The 14,454-nt window shown below is 37.9% G+C and overlaps 1 protein-coding gene across 1 annotated transcript in view; it reads left to right on the forward strand.

Annotated features, from left to right (window-relative positions):
* Positions 1–228: 228 nt before the first annotated feature.
* The window catches only part of DCAF15 (DDB1 and CUL4 associated factor 15), a 34,352-nt gene continuing 20,126 nt past the window's right edge, over positions 229–14,454 (forward strand). Inside the window, exons 1-5 of the mRNA XM_039368320.1 lie at positions 229–404; positions 4,249–4,346; positions 4,494–4,629; positions 13,369–13,475; positions 13,894–14,030. Coding sequence (XP_039224254.1) covers positions 288–404; positions 4,249–4,346; positions 4,494–4,629; positions 13,369–13,475; positions 13,894–14,030 — 595 coding nt within the window. The 5' untranslated portion in view covers positions 229–287. The remainder of the gene's footprint in view (positions 405–4,248; positions 4,347–4,493; positions 4,630–13,368; positions 13,476–13,893; positions 14,031–14,454) is intronic.

Consider the following 14,454-nt stretch of genomic DNA (forward strand, 5'->3'; position numbering starts at 1 on the left):
ATGTCGCCAATCGAAATCCAGCGAAAGATCTGGCACGAGTGAGCGCGCGCTTACACTGTGACATTGCTCATCGCGGAGGTGAGAGCAGGGAGGTACTGTGGATGGTAGACAGATATATTGACCAATGGCAGTTGAGAGACGAAATGAAGTTCCGAGCAAGCGCTAATTGACGCTTGCTCACGTGCGAAGGCTGGCCAATTAGCAAGGACGCGATAGCGTCGGCGTGGGCGCTCACTCGACGGAGGAGAGGGGGCAGTGTCGGCGAACGGCTGAGGAGGTGGAGGAAAATGGCGCCGAGCTCGAAATCGGAGCGGGGCGCCGCCTCGGGAGGAAAACGGGGCTCGGCGGAGTTGGGGCGCGGGGCTCGGCGGGAGCACGTCGTTAGGCAGCTCGAGCGCATCAAGGTGAGCGGAGCGGGAGCAGCCACTGGAGAGGGAAGGGACGGATGTGTCTGAGTGTTGTTGCTGGAAAGGTACCCACAGGGTGGAGAGGCAGACGGTGAGGGAGGGCCAGCGTGGAATTAATTAATATAGGAAGAAAGGCATTGACAAAGCTATTTCGAGCATTACGGTGAAAGCAGTTTGCGTGGCTCATACTCGGTTTGTCGGCGGTTCAGCTGGAGTCGCTCTCTGGCACCGGGGGCGCCTGGGTTCCCCCACGAGGCTCTAGTCTACAGCAAGCAAGTACTCGAGGAGCGGTAGGAAGAAGGTGGGGGGTCGTGAGCGGAGTCGAGGTGAGAGAATGCTTATTATCGGCCTTAAGGCCTTCAGCCCCTCTCTGATCTTTTCCTTTCTTTTATCAGTCTCGAGTTCTGGTTTGCCAGGTTCTGTTTCGCGGGACTCTTGGCTTGACTGGACTTCGTTTTCTATGCTGACTGGGGAAACGGAGGGGCCATTGACCTGGACATAATCTGTGACCAACAATGGTTTATATTTATGGAGGACCGGGAAGAGAAGGGAAGAGAGGGAGAGGTCGGTTGACAGGTTGACAAAGACAGGTGGCACCTCCTCCGTTGCTGAGTGCAGGAGTAACTGGGGAGGATCCTGTGATGTGCCCCTAATCATTGAAGGCCCAGTGTGTGTCAGGTATTGCACACAAGGTGTGATTTTTGTTGTTGGTGTACTTAACAGCATAATCTGGAAGTGGAAAAAGATGTTGCAACTACAGTCGGTCCTTAGCTATGGTCTTATCATTCTGTGGTTGCTCTTCAACCTATTGCCACTGTCCTCCTCCCTCTCCCTCCCTCTGGTTTGTCCCAGAGGATCTGGTGGACAGTTCATTCGAGGTCTTAGTTATTGCCAAAATGGACATTTGATGAAAGTTTTGGATCAGATTGCTCCTATGCAACCTCTCACTGTGCATTGATCCTGTGGTGCTCCTGGTTTTCTGAGGAACTCCAGGGAATGAAACACCGGAAGAAATGCCTAGAGCACTGTTGGAGGAAAACCAAGAATGAATCGAACCAAGCACAAATGAAAGCCCATATCAAGGAATACGCTGTGGCATTAAGAATGGCAAAATATTGTTTTTATGCTGTTGTGTCCATCGATAGCCAGACAGTTGCTCTTTTTAAGGTGACCGATTCCCTCCTGAGAAAAGATGAGTCATAAGGCCATATGCATAGCCACAGTAAACAATAGTTTCTGGTGGATAAAATCACTCAGATCCACTCAGACCTGGACTACAATTGGGCAAGTCTTGCAGAGGTGATGGAAGCATGGTCTTGCCTGGTTACTTGGGATAAGCTTTAATGTTTAACGTCCGAGGAAATGGACAGAATTCTTGACTGAATACCTGCTTATTGGTATTCAATACTATATAGTAGTATCACAGTTCCAGGTGATGGTAATAATTCTGCTGACTTTGAAGGAGGCAATGGTATATCAACTCTTGGATCCAACAGTTCTGGACAAGTTTGTCCAGTCTTGAACCTTCCCTTTCTTGGAAGGTTCACTGAGAAAATAGGCTATAACCTGAGAGGGCCTTGAGGAAATGGATTATGTGGACCTTCTTCAGTCATGTTTCAGATTGGGACAGAGATGGCTTGTAAGCAACCATATAATGCTGTTGAGGTATGCTCCCAGTGTTTGATAGCTGTGGGGATCTAGATGAGTACAGACTCAAGCTCAACTATAACACTATAGAGTGGTTGTGTAACTTAAGATTTTCCATCTTTAGTCATGAATGACATTGCACGTTCCTGTTTGGGATTGGTGCAGATATTGGGGGGGGGGGTTTGGGATTCAACTCCTACTTAAAGAGCAGTAGAAGAGTTTCCCATAGATTTATTCTGTGCATTAATTATTCCCATTTCTTGATCAAGTAGTTCTCATACTTTCTCTCATACTTTCATAGTCATCTTGCGTATATACTGTTGTAATGCATGGCTGCTCTTTGATGACTACTTGAAAGCTGAAACTGATCCAGAATTTGGCAGCACACTTATGGACATGCCATGATATGCTCATGTATCACCTCTTCTCTATGAGCTCTACTGATAAAGATTTATATTTCCTGTATCCTAGCAATGTTCAAACAGGCCTTAAAACCTAGGTTTTTGGATAGGTTGGGTGGTGGGCCCTTGATGTATATTTGAGATGATGTTAATTTGTTCCCCAGATGTCCATTTTTTTCTTTTTTTCATTGTAATTGTGATCTTGTTTTTAACACATACATTGTCTTAAATAAAGGGCTTCTGGACATACCTTCAGAGCTGGGCTTGAACCAGCAAAACTCCAACTTAGTTCAATCATTCATTCCCCCATTAATTATGGCCAAATTATTTTTTTCTCTGGGTAACTTATTAGGCATGATTGTGTGAGGATAGGAACTATGTGCATATATAGATGTAGGATAAAAATAAAATAACATAGGCAATTATGCTAAGAGTAGTAGAGTATAATTTTTATAACTTCCCACCTTGCTTGATGATGTTCTCTTTTTAATTAGTCTTGAATGTATTTTGAGTTAACTTCATTAAATGATTCTTGTATAAGAGGATCACAATTTTTGTCTTTTTATTACTAATTCATTCACAGTTACTTGAGGTATGGGAAGGGGACAAGTGGAGAGGAGGCCAATTTTTAATTTTATGTAAACTCACTTATAGAATGTGTTAACAAAGGCATCTTCAATATACACATTTCCTTTATGATTATTTGATCGCTGTCTATGATAGGATGTATAGAGATCCTTTGTTCAACAGTATAAAGAAAAAATGATACTATCAACAAACAAAAATTAACAAATGATCTAAAATTTATAATAAGTATCTTAAAGGCAGTAACATAGAAGAAGTCAAATGCTTTGACTACTTGGGAGTTACTTTTCATTCATCAGGACATAGTCCCATACCTGGATTGCTCAAAGGAGTGGCATCACTTTGCTGTCCTTTTGTTCCTCTGAAGGTGGACACTACATTGATTAAAAACTGTTTGAGGCTAAAATTATGACACCACTGCTATATGGGATTCAACTGGGACCTTACTTAGCTGCAGCAAAGAAGAGACAATCCAAAATTTTAAGATTAGTTATGTCAACCAGTTGCATGTCATGTCATTATAAGGAATTATAAGGATAGAAGTCAGGAGCTAGTTTGTTACCTTTAAGTATCACTTAATCACTGTTTAACCTCACAGTCTAACATTTCTGATGAACGGGGATAATTTCCAGTCTACTTGGAAGATAGCCATCAGATAAAAACTGGCAGCCTATGGCATATCTAATAAGGCAATACAAAGGATGGGATATGATTAGGCAAAAAATTCATTGAAAGAAAGATTCTAGACACAGAATGGCAACAAGATGTTAGTTTAGCATCAAGGCAACAACATCAGTGTTGGAGACTATCTTTTACAAGCAATCCAAATGATTACTCCCAATCCCTAATTAATAATAGACATTGCAGGGTATTTGTTCTGGCTAGATTCAGTGTACTCCCTTTAGGAGTCATTGATTGTAAATACCTAAATAAATCCCTTCCATGAATCACTGTCCCTATGATTCCCATTGAGCATGTGTTCTGTTGCATTGTAATGTCTACTCAAATTTGCTTGATATATTGATAAATTAATCCACTTTTTTCTAAACACTTTCATTTATTTTGATATGTATGTATGTACACATATACACACACACACACGTACGTATAGATGTTCATATGCTGGCCAAAGATCATAATAAAATTTGGGTTTGTGTGGCATAAAGGGAGTACATATGTATTTAAGATCTTTTGATGCCTGTTTACAGATCAATGGTCAGTTGTCACCTCGTCTCTTTCGTAAGCTACCACCCAGGGTTTGTGTGTCTCTGAAGAGCATTGTTGATGAACATTTCCTATGTGCTGGGTAAGTTTATGTTCAAATCTTTTTTTTTTTTTTTTACTTGCTGTGGATTAGTTATTTTCCCTGGTGTGAGGTGATTAACTGCTCATGTACCTTACTTATTTGAAAATCTTGCAGTCTCACCCTGGCTTGCTTTTTCTTGTCTTGCAGACACATTTTCCTTGGGTTCTCTAAGTGTGGGAGATACGTCTTGTCTTACACCAGCAGCAGTGGAGATGACGATTTCTCTTTTTACATTTACCATCTCTATTGGTGGGAGTTCAATGTTCACAGCAAACTAAAAATGGTATGGACCGCACTACACATTATATATACAGGACTATAATATCTGTGTCATACAGTTACAAGGCTTGACCTTTTGTATTAAGCCCAAATTTAATTTTTGCTCTGAAAATTTCAAACAGCTCAAAAGATAGAAGATTTAAAATAATAGAGTGTTTTTCTTTGCACTGAAGCTGCAAATGTAAACGTGTAGAGTTTTGTATGGACTCGTATAAAATGGTTGGATGCTCTAATCTGTGAGAAGAGCAGAGTAGTAACAGGTACAGTAGTGGAATGTCCCTGCTAGATTTTTGCTATTATGTAGTAGTATATTTCCTAGTGACCATAGTATTTTGATTTCTTGAAATGTAAGTATTAAGAGCTTCAGTTTGCCTAACAATTTTTTTTTCATATTAGAATTGCAAATGGTAATGCCTCATGTCTGCAGTTTATTTGCTTGTTTCTGGTGGATAATCAAAACCTGGTACAGGACATTTGTGTTTGTCATTCAAAACTAGATAGGAAGCTTTCTTTGTAATCTATTCGAAAGTGAATTTTATTTTTCTAATAAGTGTTTGTGGTATTCCTTTTTTTTCTTTAAAACAGACATGTCAAATTCGCGATGTCATGTGACATTGCACGACGTATTGGAGCTTTTTCTCCATTGCCGGCAATGAGATGGACATGGTTTCATTGTGATGAGTCCGGCCAATGGGCCGGCAGTTTGACACCCCTGCTTTAAAACAAAGAGCTATAACTCATAAAGCAGTCGAACACACTGTATTAATAAGCTGCTAAATGGTGATAGCACTAGCAAAGGTTAAAAAAAAAACCCATTAGAATATTGGACTAGACTAGACAACAGTTACATTTTAAACAAAATATGTAGAGGAGATTAAACATCATGGTAGCTGATATTAAAAATAGCAGAGAAAGAACAACTACAAACAAAAATATCTCCAAAATAATAATAGCTTTTACGAGAGCTTCCGGTGGCTAGCGACAATGATGGCGGCTACTTTGTAGCCGTCCTCCTGAGACGGTGTCAGATCTGCGGAGCACAGCGTGCATCAGCTGGCCCGCGGCTCGAAATCCCCTTCCCGGGCGAAGGGAAGGGGTAGAGACTACACGAATAGAGGTAGAACGTCTTAACCCCCCCTGGATTTTTTTTTGGGGGGGTAGAAAGAGTGTTCCCTTGGAGTTCGTGCTTTCTCCGCCTCTCAGCTGTCTTTGTTTCTTCGGAAACAAAGTGAAACGCCGCTACCATCTCCGCGCTTAAAGTTTTCTGGTGAGTGATTTTTAAAGCGGACAGAACTGTTTAAAGGATTTTACTTAGAGTTAGAGATTTTTTTTTTTTTTTTTTTTTTTTAGCTTATGCTGATTCTGTTTTGTTTTTTGTTTTTTTGGGGAGAGTGAGAGTGAAAGTAAAATGGCGTTTTGAAAGTGCTTTTTTTTTCCTATTTCCGGAAAGAAAAGATGGACTTAAATGAAATGTATGTTTAGCATTGTTTTTTCTCTCTTTTAAGTTTCTTTTTCCTTTTTCTTTTAAAGTGCTTTGGAAGTTTTTCTTTTTTTCTGCACTCTCCCTGGTCTTTTTTTAATTTTGAGGATTTTAGTATTTTTTTCTTTCAAAGGAGAAGGAAAGAGAGAATAAGATTTTTAAAAAAATGGCTTCAAAGAGACAACCAGCCTCTATAGTTTCTAAGGTGGTTTCTTCTCCTGTAATTGCAAATGTACAACAACTTAAAGTAACACCACCGGTGCAGCAACCTAAGGCTACACCTCCATCTTCTCCTTCCCCGCCAGGCTTGTCTGCACAAGATATTAAAGATATAATGGGAAATGCTGTGTCCCAAATCAGGGAGGAAATGAAGCAACTTCTTGAACAGAGCAAGTCTGAAAGTAAAGAGGAAATGAAGGAGGAAATGAAGGAGCTTTTAGTGCAGAATAATACTATTCTGAGGCAAGATATAGTTTCAGCTTTATCAGGATTGGCTTCTGTGGTCGTGAAGCTGGATTCCAGAGTGGAAGAAGTTGCAGAGAAAGTAGATTTCCTTGAGTACAAATTCCAAGATATGGAAAAAAAGATGGAAACTTCACAAGATGATATTCTTATGTCTCAGTATAGACAAATGGAATATGCTTTGAGAATCAGGGGTCTTAAAGAAGACATGAATCAAGATCTGATGGAGATGGTGATTAATGATCTAGCTGTTGTTTTGAATACAGATAAAGATGAATTACGTAGAGAAGTGGAAAAAATTTACAGAGTTAACTCTTGGATTGCGAAACAAAAGAATCTGCCAAGAGATGTGGTGATCTATTTTGCCAAGAGGTCTCTGCGTAATGAGATTATACAAGCTTTTTATAACAAGAGGTTTCAGATTGCTGCCCAAGATGTCATCATTCTAAAGGAAATCCCATCAAAAATTTTAAGAAATAGAAAAGATTTTGCTTTTTTAGCTAATGAACCTAAAACAAGATTGATGCCATTCAGATGGGAGATTCCGATGGGTATTGTTTTGAGCCATGCGGGGACACGTTATAGACTTAATACGGTTGCCAAAGCTAAAGAATTTTATAATACGGTCCTGGGAGCAGACTCATTTTCATCTATGACTCAGAAAGCTTTGGGCGGCAAAGAGGTAGAACAGCAGTCTGAAGGACTAGGTTTGATGGCTGCTGGAAAATTACAGGTGGAATGGCTGCGTCAAACAGAGGTCAAAGAGCAGAGAATGACCCGTGCAGCACATAAACGTAAGGAAAAGGAACAACAGAAGAAAGAAGCTAAAGAATCTTCTCATGAGAGTGCTTCGATGCCGGTGGGAGGAGCAAGACCCAAGAGTTCTGCAACACATTCTTCAGTGGCAGATCTTCAGGCAGTCTTCTCCAGGCTCCTGGTTGAGGGAGATGGCAAAGTTCCTGACCTGAAATGCTAACGGTCTCAATTCCCCGCAGAAAAGAAAGAAAATCTTTCATTATTGTACGCACCAAACCAGCAACAGGAACAATTTTATAGATTGTTACATCAGAAAATAACTTTGTTGGACTATAGGTCTGTGATATTAATGGGAGACTGGATACACAAAAGGACAAAAAAGGTTCCTTTACTTTTTTTAAACAGGCTAAATTACCTAAAGCCTTTTTTGATTTGAAAGAGGACTGGGAGTTGAGAGACTATTTGCGTGAACGTAACCAAGAGGAAAGAGACTTCACCTTTTTCTCAGATAGACACCAATCTTTTTCAAGGATTGATTTCTTCTTGATTACGACTGACTTATATAATAGGGTGAAGAATGTAAAAATTTTTCCTAGGTCATTGACGGATCATAGTCCAGTCTGGATGGAATTGGCTGCTGAAAAAGAGGAGAGGAGATCTTGGAGGGTGAATGAGAATTTATTTAAACAAGAAAAAAATGTTCAAAAATTAAAGGAATGTTTAAAGGACTATTTTGCTTTAAATATGTATAAGGGAACATCAATGTCAATGGTATGGGATGCAGGTAAAGCCTTTATGCATGGGATTTTGATAAAAATGAATAATGTTCATAGACAAAAGCAGATTCAGAAACGTAAAGAATTGGAAGAGGAGATTAAATTAAAAGAGAAGTCTTTGATTTCAAATCCTTCAGATGAAAAGGTTAAAGAAGCTATAAAGTTGTTAAAAACACAATTTAATATGTTGATGGCTGACCAAGCCGCAACTAACTTAATGTTTATGAAGCAAAACACATTTTGTAATGCTAATAAACCAGGGCGATGGTTGGCCTATCAATTAAGAAAGAAACAGAGACAGAGAATTATAGATAAAATAAATTATAATGGTAAATTGGTTTACCAGAAAGAGCTGATTAAAAAATCTTTCTTGGATTATTATCAGAAATTATATAAGAGCACCAATGTACAAACTTTAGATATAAATAATTATTTAAGTAAGGCTAATTTTCCTAAACTAACAGAAGATCAGAAACAAGAAATTAATGGTTTAATTACTAATGAGGAAATTGTAACAGCTATTAAGCAATTAAAATTAGGTAAAGCGCCGGGTACGGATGGCTTGACATCTATTTATTATAAAACCTTAGTAGAAGAGATGACTCAACCTTTATGCGAGCTTTTTAATAATATATTACAGGGTTTAGAGATTCCTCCGTCATGGCGCAGTGCTTTTATATCTTTGATTCCAAAAGAGGATCAAGATCTTACCTTACCAAAGAATTATAGGCCTATATCTCTCTTAAATGTGGATTATAAAATATTTGCAAAAATTTTAGCTAATAGGTTTATGAGGGTTCTGCAGTAGCTTATACATAAGGATCAATCGGGCTTTATAACTGGAAGGTATATGAAAAATAATGTTAGACAAATTATTAATTTATTAGAATATCTAGATAAGAACAACCAAATTTCTGCAGGGCTGATATTTTTAGACGCTGAAAAAGCCTTTGACCAACTGAATTGGCAGTTTATGTTAAGATTAATTAAGGAGATGAATTTTGGAGAAAAAATATCACAAGCTCTAGGTGCTATATATTAAAAACAAACTGCTCAACTTATTGTTAATGGGGGTTTGTCAGAGGTTTTTACTATAGAAAAAGGTACAAGACAGGGATGTCCATTATCACCGTTATTGTTTGTTCTAACATTGGAAATTTTGTTGACCAAAATTCGGGAGTCGCAAGAAATAAAAGGAATAGAAGTTAACAAAAAAGAATATAAGTTAAGAGCTTTTGCAGATGATTTGGTGGTTACTCTGTCTCAACCTACTTACTCTGTAGTAAAGTTATTACAATTGATTCATCAATATGGATGTGTCTCGGGTTTTAAAATTAATAATAATAAGACCAAAATATTACCTAAAAATATGACTAACCGTGATAAACAGATTTTGGTTAATTTAACAGATTTTGAAGTTGTTGATAAGGTAAAATATTTGGGGGTCAATTTATCTGTTTCTAATGCAAAATTGTATAAGAATAATTATGAAAAGTTGTGGATCAGGGTACAGAAGGATCTGAAGAATTGGGATAAGTTACAGCTATCTCTTATGGGTAGAATTGCAGTGATTAAAATGAATGTCCTACCAAAATTTCTTTTTTTGTTTCAAATGCTACCTATTTTAAAGAATGAGCTTAACTTAAATGAATGGCAGAAAGGCATTAATAATTTTATTTGGGCAGGGAAAAAACCAAGGGTAAAGCTTAAAATTATGCAAGATTTCCGTGAGAGAGGTGGACTCAAGGTACCGAATTTGAAATTATACTATGATGCTGTGGTTTTAACATTGATTAGTGATTGGGTAAATTTAACAAATGTAGACATACTCCATCTGGAGGGTTGGGATTTACTTTTTGGATGGCATGCCTACTTAATTTTTAATAAAAAAGTGGATCGAGCTTTTAAATCACATATTATAAGGATTTCTTTACTTAGGGTTTGGAGGAAGTATTATAAGAGTGATTTTAAAATACCCTTATGGGCCATACCTTGGCATGCGATAGAGGGGATAAAGAGAGGAGTTAAAATGGATAGGGTTTCTTATACACAATTACTTAAATGGGATGGTCAGAGCTGGCAGTTAAAATCTTTGGAAGACTTAGCACATGAAAATATTACCTATTCATGGTTTCAATACAGACAAATAGTGGACAGATGGAAGATGGATTGTAATGTGGGCTGGCTTAGAGAAGATGAAAATCTTTTTAAACAAGTAAAGGATCAAAAACAAACTCACATTAAGAGGGTTTATGGGGTTCTAGTGGAATTGGATTCAGAATCTGAATTAATTAAAGACTGTATGATTAAATGGGCACAAAATTTTGGTGAGCCAATCCCACTGGATACCTGGGAAATTATCTGGGTGAGAAATGTTAAATTTACACAAGCCCAGAACTTAAGGGAGAATTTTTATAAGATGTTTTATAGATGGCACCTTGATCCACAAAAAATGTCTCTTATGTACCCTGACTTACAGCCTAAGTGTTGGAGATGTGGCTGTTTGGACGCCACTTATTATCATATCTGGTGGTCGTGTAAAAATATAAAAGCTTTTTGGATTAAGATATGGTGGAATATTCAAAGAATTTTTAGAAGGAGGGTAAAATTTACTCCGCAATTATTTTTGTTAGGTATTGTTACTGATTGTGATGCTAAGGAGGTTATATTAATGTTAAATTTGATTACAGCCACAAGGCTGTTAGTAGGGCAATATTGGAAGAAGGAATCTTTGCCTACCTTGCAAGAGTGGTTTTTTAAAGTTTCTTATCTGGCAGAAATGGCAAAGATTTCGGCTTTTTTAAAGGGGCAATCGCAAGAGAAATTTCTTGCTGTATGGGAAAAAGGGATAAATTTTACACAACATAAATTGGATATAAAAAAATATTATTTAGCCTTTTTGTAACTTGTATATAATTTTTGATATTTTATAGATTGTTTTCTCTTTTTTTTCTTTTTCCTATTTCTTTTTCTTTTTCTCTTTCTTTTTTCTTTTTTTCTCTTTTTAAGTATTTTTTTTTCCCTTAACGTTTATGTCATATATATTTTATTAATTATTTTATAAGTTGTAAAAATTTGTTTAGGTTTCTTAAAATTTTAATTAAGCCTATATTCAGCTCTGGGAAGCTCGGGGGGGGGATGGAGGGGGTGGTTTGGGAGGGGTTGGGTGAGGGTTGTTTTGTTTTGTTTTTCTTGTTTGTTGTTGTTTTTTTGTTATTTGTAAAAACTTTTAAAAATTTTCAATAAAAAATAATAATAATAATAATAGCTTTTACTTCAAGTTTTTATGTGCAATATTTTGTCGTTTCTTTCTCCCCCCACCCCAAGAAATCATTTAGTAGATTTACGTTTCTTCTTTTCTGTATGGCTATGCCATATTATAAAGTAAAATAATTCTTTCTGTCAGTCATCCAGATAATGGTTCTTCTAAAGGTGCTTTTTCAAAAGGCAACTGGACTTTCTTTGTTTTTTGTTTGAAGACGTTTTGTTTCTCATCCAAGAAGCTTCTTTAGTTCTGAAGAATAATTCTGAAAAAACAGATTTTTTTTTTAAAAAATTCATTTGCAAACTACTTGCAGGGGTAAATCATTATGGTCTTGAATTTTGTTTTGTTTTTAAGGAAAATCATTTTGTAGGAAGCGGGGCAGGGGGAAGTAGTAAGATTGTAACTTCTCGTGACAGCTAATTGAGTAGTAACTTTTCAGTAAGCCCACATAGACTATAACCTTGGTGGTATGATTGACTGAGCCTCTTTTTATATGAGGCAGATTTATACGAGAAGAGGCAGTTTAGATATCTTGATATAAAGCAGCGGCTCCCAACCTTTTCTATACCCCGCACCCCTAAAACGCTTCTGATATATTCTCGCACCCCTTACAAAAATTTGAAATAACAGCAACGAATTATGCATATACACCATACTTTTGAAAAGCCAAATCCGATATTCCACCCCAAATCCAAACCCTGGAGAATCGTCTCGCATCCCCAGGAGGTGTGAGCACTCCTGGATGGGAACTCCTGATATAAAGCCATAGCTGTAGCATATTCTGAACTGCTGAATTCTGTACTAGATTTTCATCTATTTATCTAGCTGAATTTGTGCTTGATACTTTCCCTTCCAATACCACTTTTCACTAATACAAATTATAGTTTGAGCTTTGACAAATTAGATTGGTAACATTTCTGAAGAACTATTACAAATTACATTGGATGTTATAATCTAATTTAGCAAAAATAATCTCAAACTTCTTTAGCATTTTTATAAAATATAAACCAGCTTTAGTCATTTGTATGTTGGTCTTTGTATGTACATACTAGTTTAGTGTACCAGATAGTTTATTGTACTAGTTCAGTGATGGCAAACCTTTTAGACACCGAGTGCCCAAAAACTGCCCCACCCTGGCCTCCACCCCACCCGCCTGCAGGGCCACGTACCGCCTCCACGGCCCGCCGCAGCAGATTGCCCAGGCAGCCCTGCAGCGCCATGGCGACCACGCCGTCTGCCTGCGCCCTGCAGCATCATCTGCACGAGATGGGGCGCGAGGGCAGAGTCTTGTTCCTGCTGCCCGGCTGCCATGTCCTTGGCTACACTGCTCCATGTGGGCCATGCCAGGGGTGACTCCTCTGGGGCGCTGCTGGTGAGGGGGCTGCGGGGGGGGGCGGGGCTGGGGTGACGGCACGCGCGACCACAGAAAGGGCTCTGCGTGCTGTCTCTGGCATGTGTGCCATAGGTTCGCCACCACTGTACTAGTTTATTGAACAATAGCATTAGTAAAAAATTAAAAACAAATGCCCAAATATTGCAAACCTGTCTATATGTCAGTGTCTCTTCATGAGAAAGTACAAGATTTTGTAGAGGTGGTAACCAAGATCACTTAACATTTTAGGTTTTAAAAAATGAGATCCAATTTATTTATTTATTTGGTTTTTTAAATTTTTTTTTAAAAAATCAAGTTTTTAATTAAAAAAAAGGTAGATCAGAAACTTTGTCTAGTCAGATTAATCTTGGCCCTGTTTCATAATCTTGGCAAATGCTAAGTAACTAGCAAGCTATAACAGGTTGCATTAGATGTCTTTTAATGTTTGGTTTTCTTTTTCATGTAGCTACATTTGGCAACAGTTAATTCTCTGATACAGGGCAAAAAAACCATAAAGCACATTGGAATTAATATTCTAGATTAATAAGGTTTTTATCATTGTTATTGTGCATTCTAGTAATCTCCTTTCAAGGTACATCTGTGATCTAATAAGTATGTTCTTGTTCCTTCAGGTCCGCCAGGTCCGATTATTCCAGGATGAAGAAATCTATAGTGACCTTTACTTGACTGTATGTGAATGGCCCAGTGATTCATCTAAGGTCATTGTTTTTGGTTTCAAGTATGTTTCTTTAGTAAAATAAGCTTTGAGTTTGAAACCTTTATCTGCTATATCCTTCTGCAGACTTACTCTGTTTAGCGGCATTCTAAATTATGCATTTTGTTTCATGTTAGCAATGATAAATATCTAGGAAATCAGATGCTGACTTGAAAAGTTGGGGAACAGCTTAGCAGAATGCAAACAATCTCTAAAGTTCTGAGTTGTTACAAATTAAATTTAGGCATTTAGCAGAACCCCATAACCTTTTGTTACCATCAAGTGATTAAATGTCACTGAATTGATTGAGGATTAATTTGAGGGTTTGGAAGTCTGATGGATACTTTTAAAACAGGTTTGGAGTTCAGTTTGGAAGCCAGAACTAAAAATTACAAATGCAAAAATGTAAATGGAATGACCACTATTTCTTTTGTCCCGGCAGTACCCGTTCAGCCAATGGCCTCCTGATGAACATGATGATGAGTGATGAAAACCATAGAGATATCTATATCAGTGCGGTGGCTATGCCTCCTTTTATGTACTGTCCCAGTTGCCGAGACATGGCCATTGCACATCCAGGTAGGTTGAACGTGAGTGATGGGAATTTTTTATCCTTATTTTACCCTTCAAATAATTTTGAAGGGACTGATTAAAATTTTAAGTAGGAGAAAGAAGTACATAGAATCTGAGAAAAATGCCAGGATTAATGCATTGTCAGAGTATCAATGCCTAATATTTAAAAACTATTTTCATACTTTGTGCTCAGTTCCAGTTTTTCAAATATGAGAAAAATGACCTTTTTGTGACACTGTTAATCATTGGGAATACAGGTAGTTCTTGACTTCTGACCATTTGTTCGCTGACTGTTTGAAGTTACAGCAATGCTGAATGAAGGGACCTGTGTTCGATTCCAGAAGTTACGGCAGTTGCAGTGCCAAAAATTCAGAATTCAGGTGCTTGACAGTCCACCTGCACTTAAACTACAGGGGCACTTCAGTGCTCT

Source organism: Crotalus tigris, unplaced genomic scaffold, assembly GCF_016545835.1.
Source record: "Crotalus tigris isolate CLP2741 ecotype Arizona unplaced genomic scaffold, ASM1654583v1 scf7180000020745.601501, whole genome shotgun sequence".
NCBI lineage: Eukaryota > Metazoa > Chordata > Lepidosauria > Squamata > Viperidae > Crotalus > Crotalus tigris.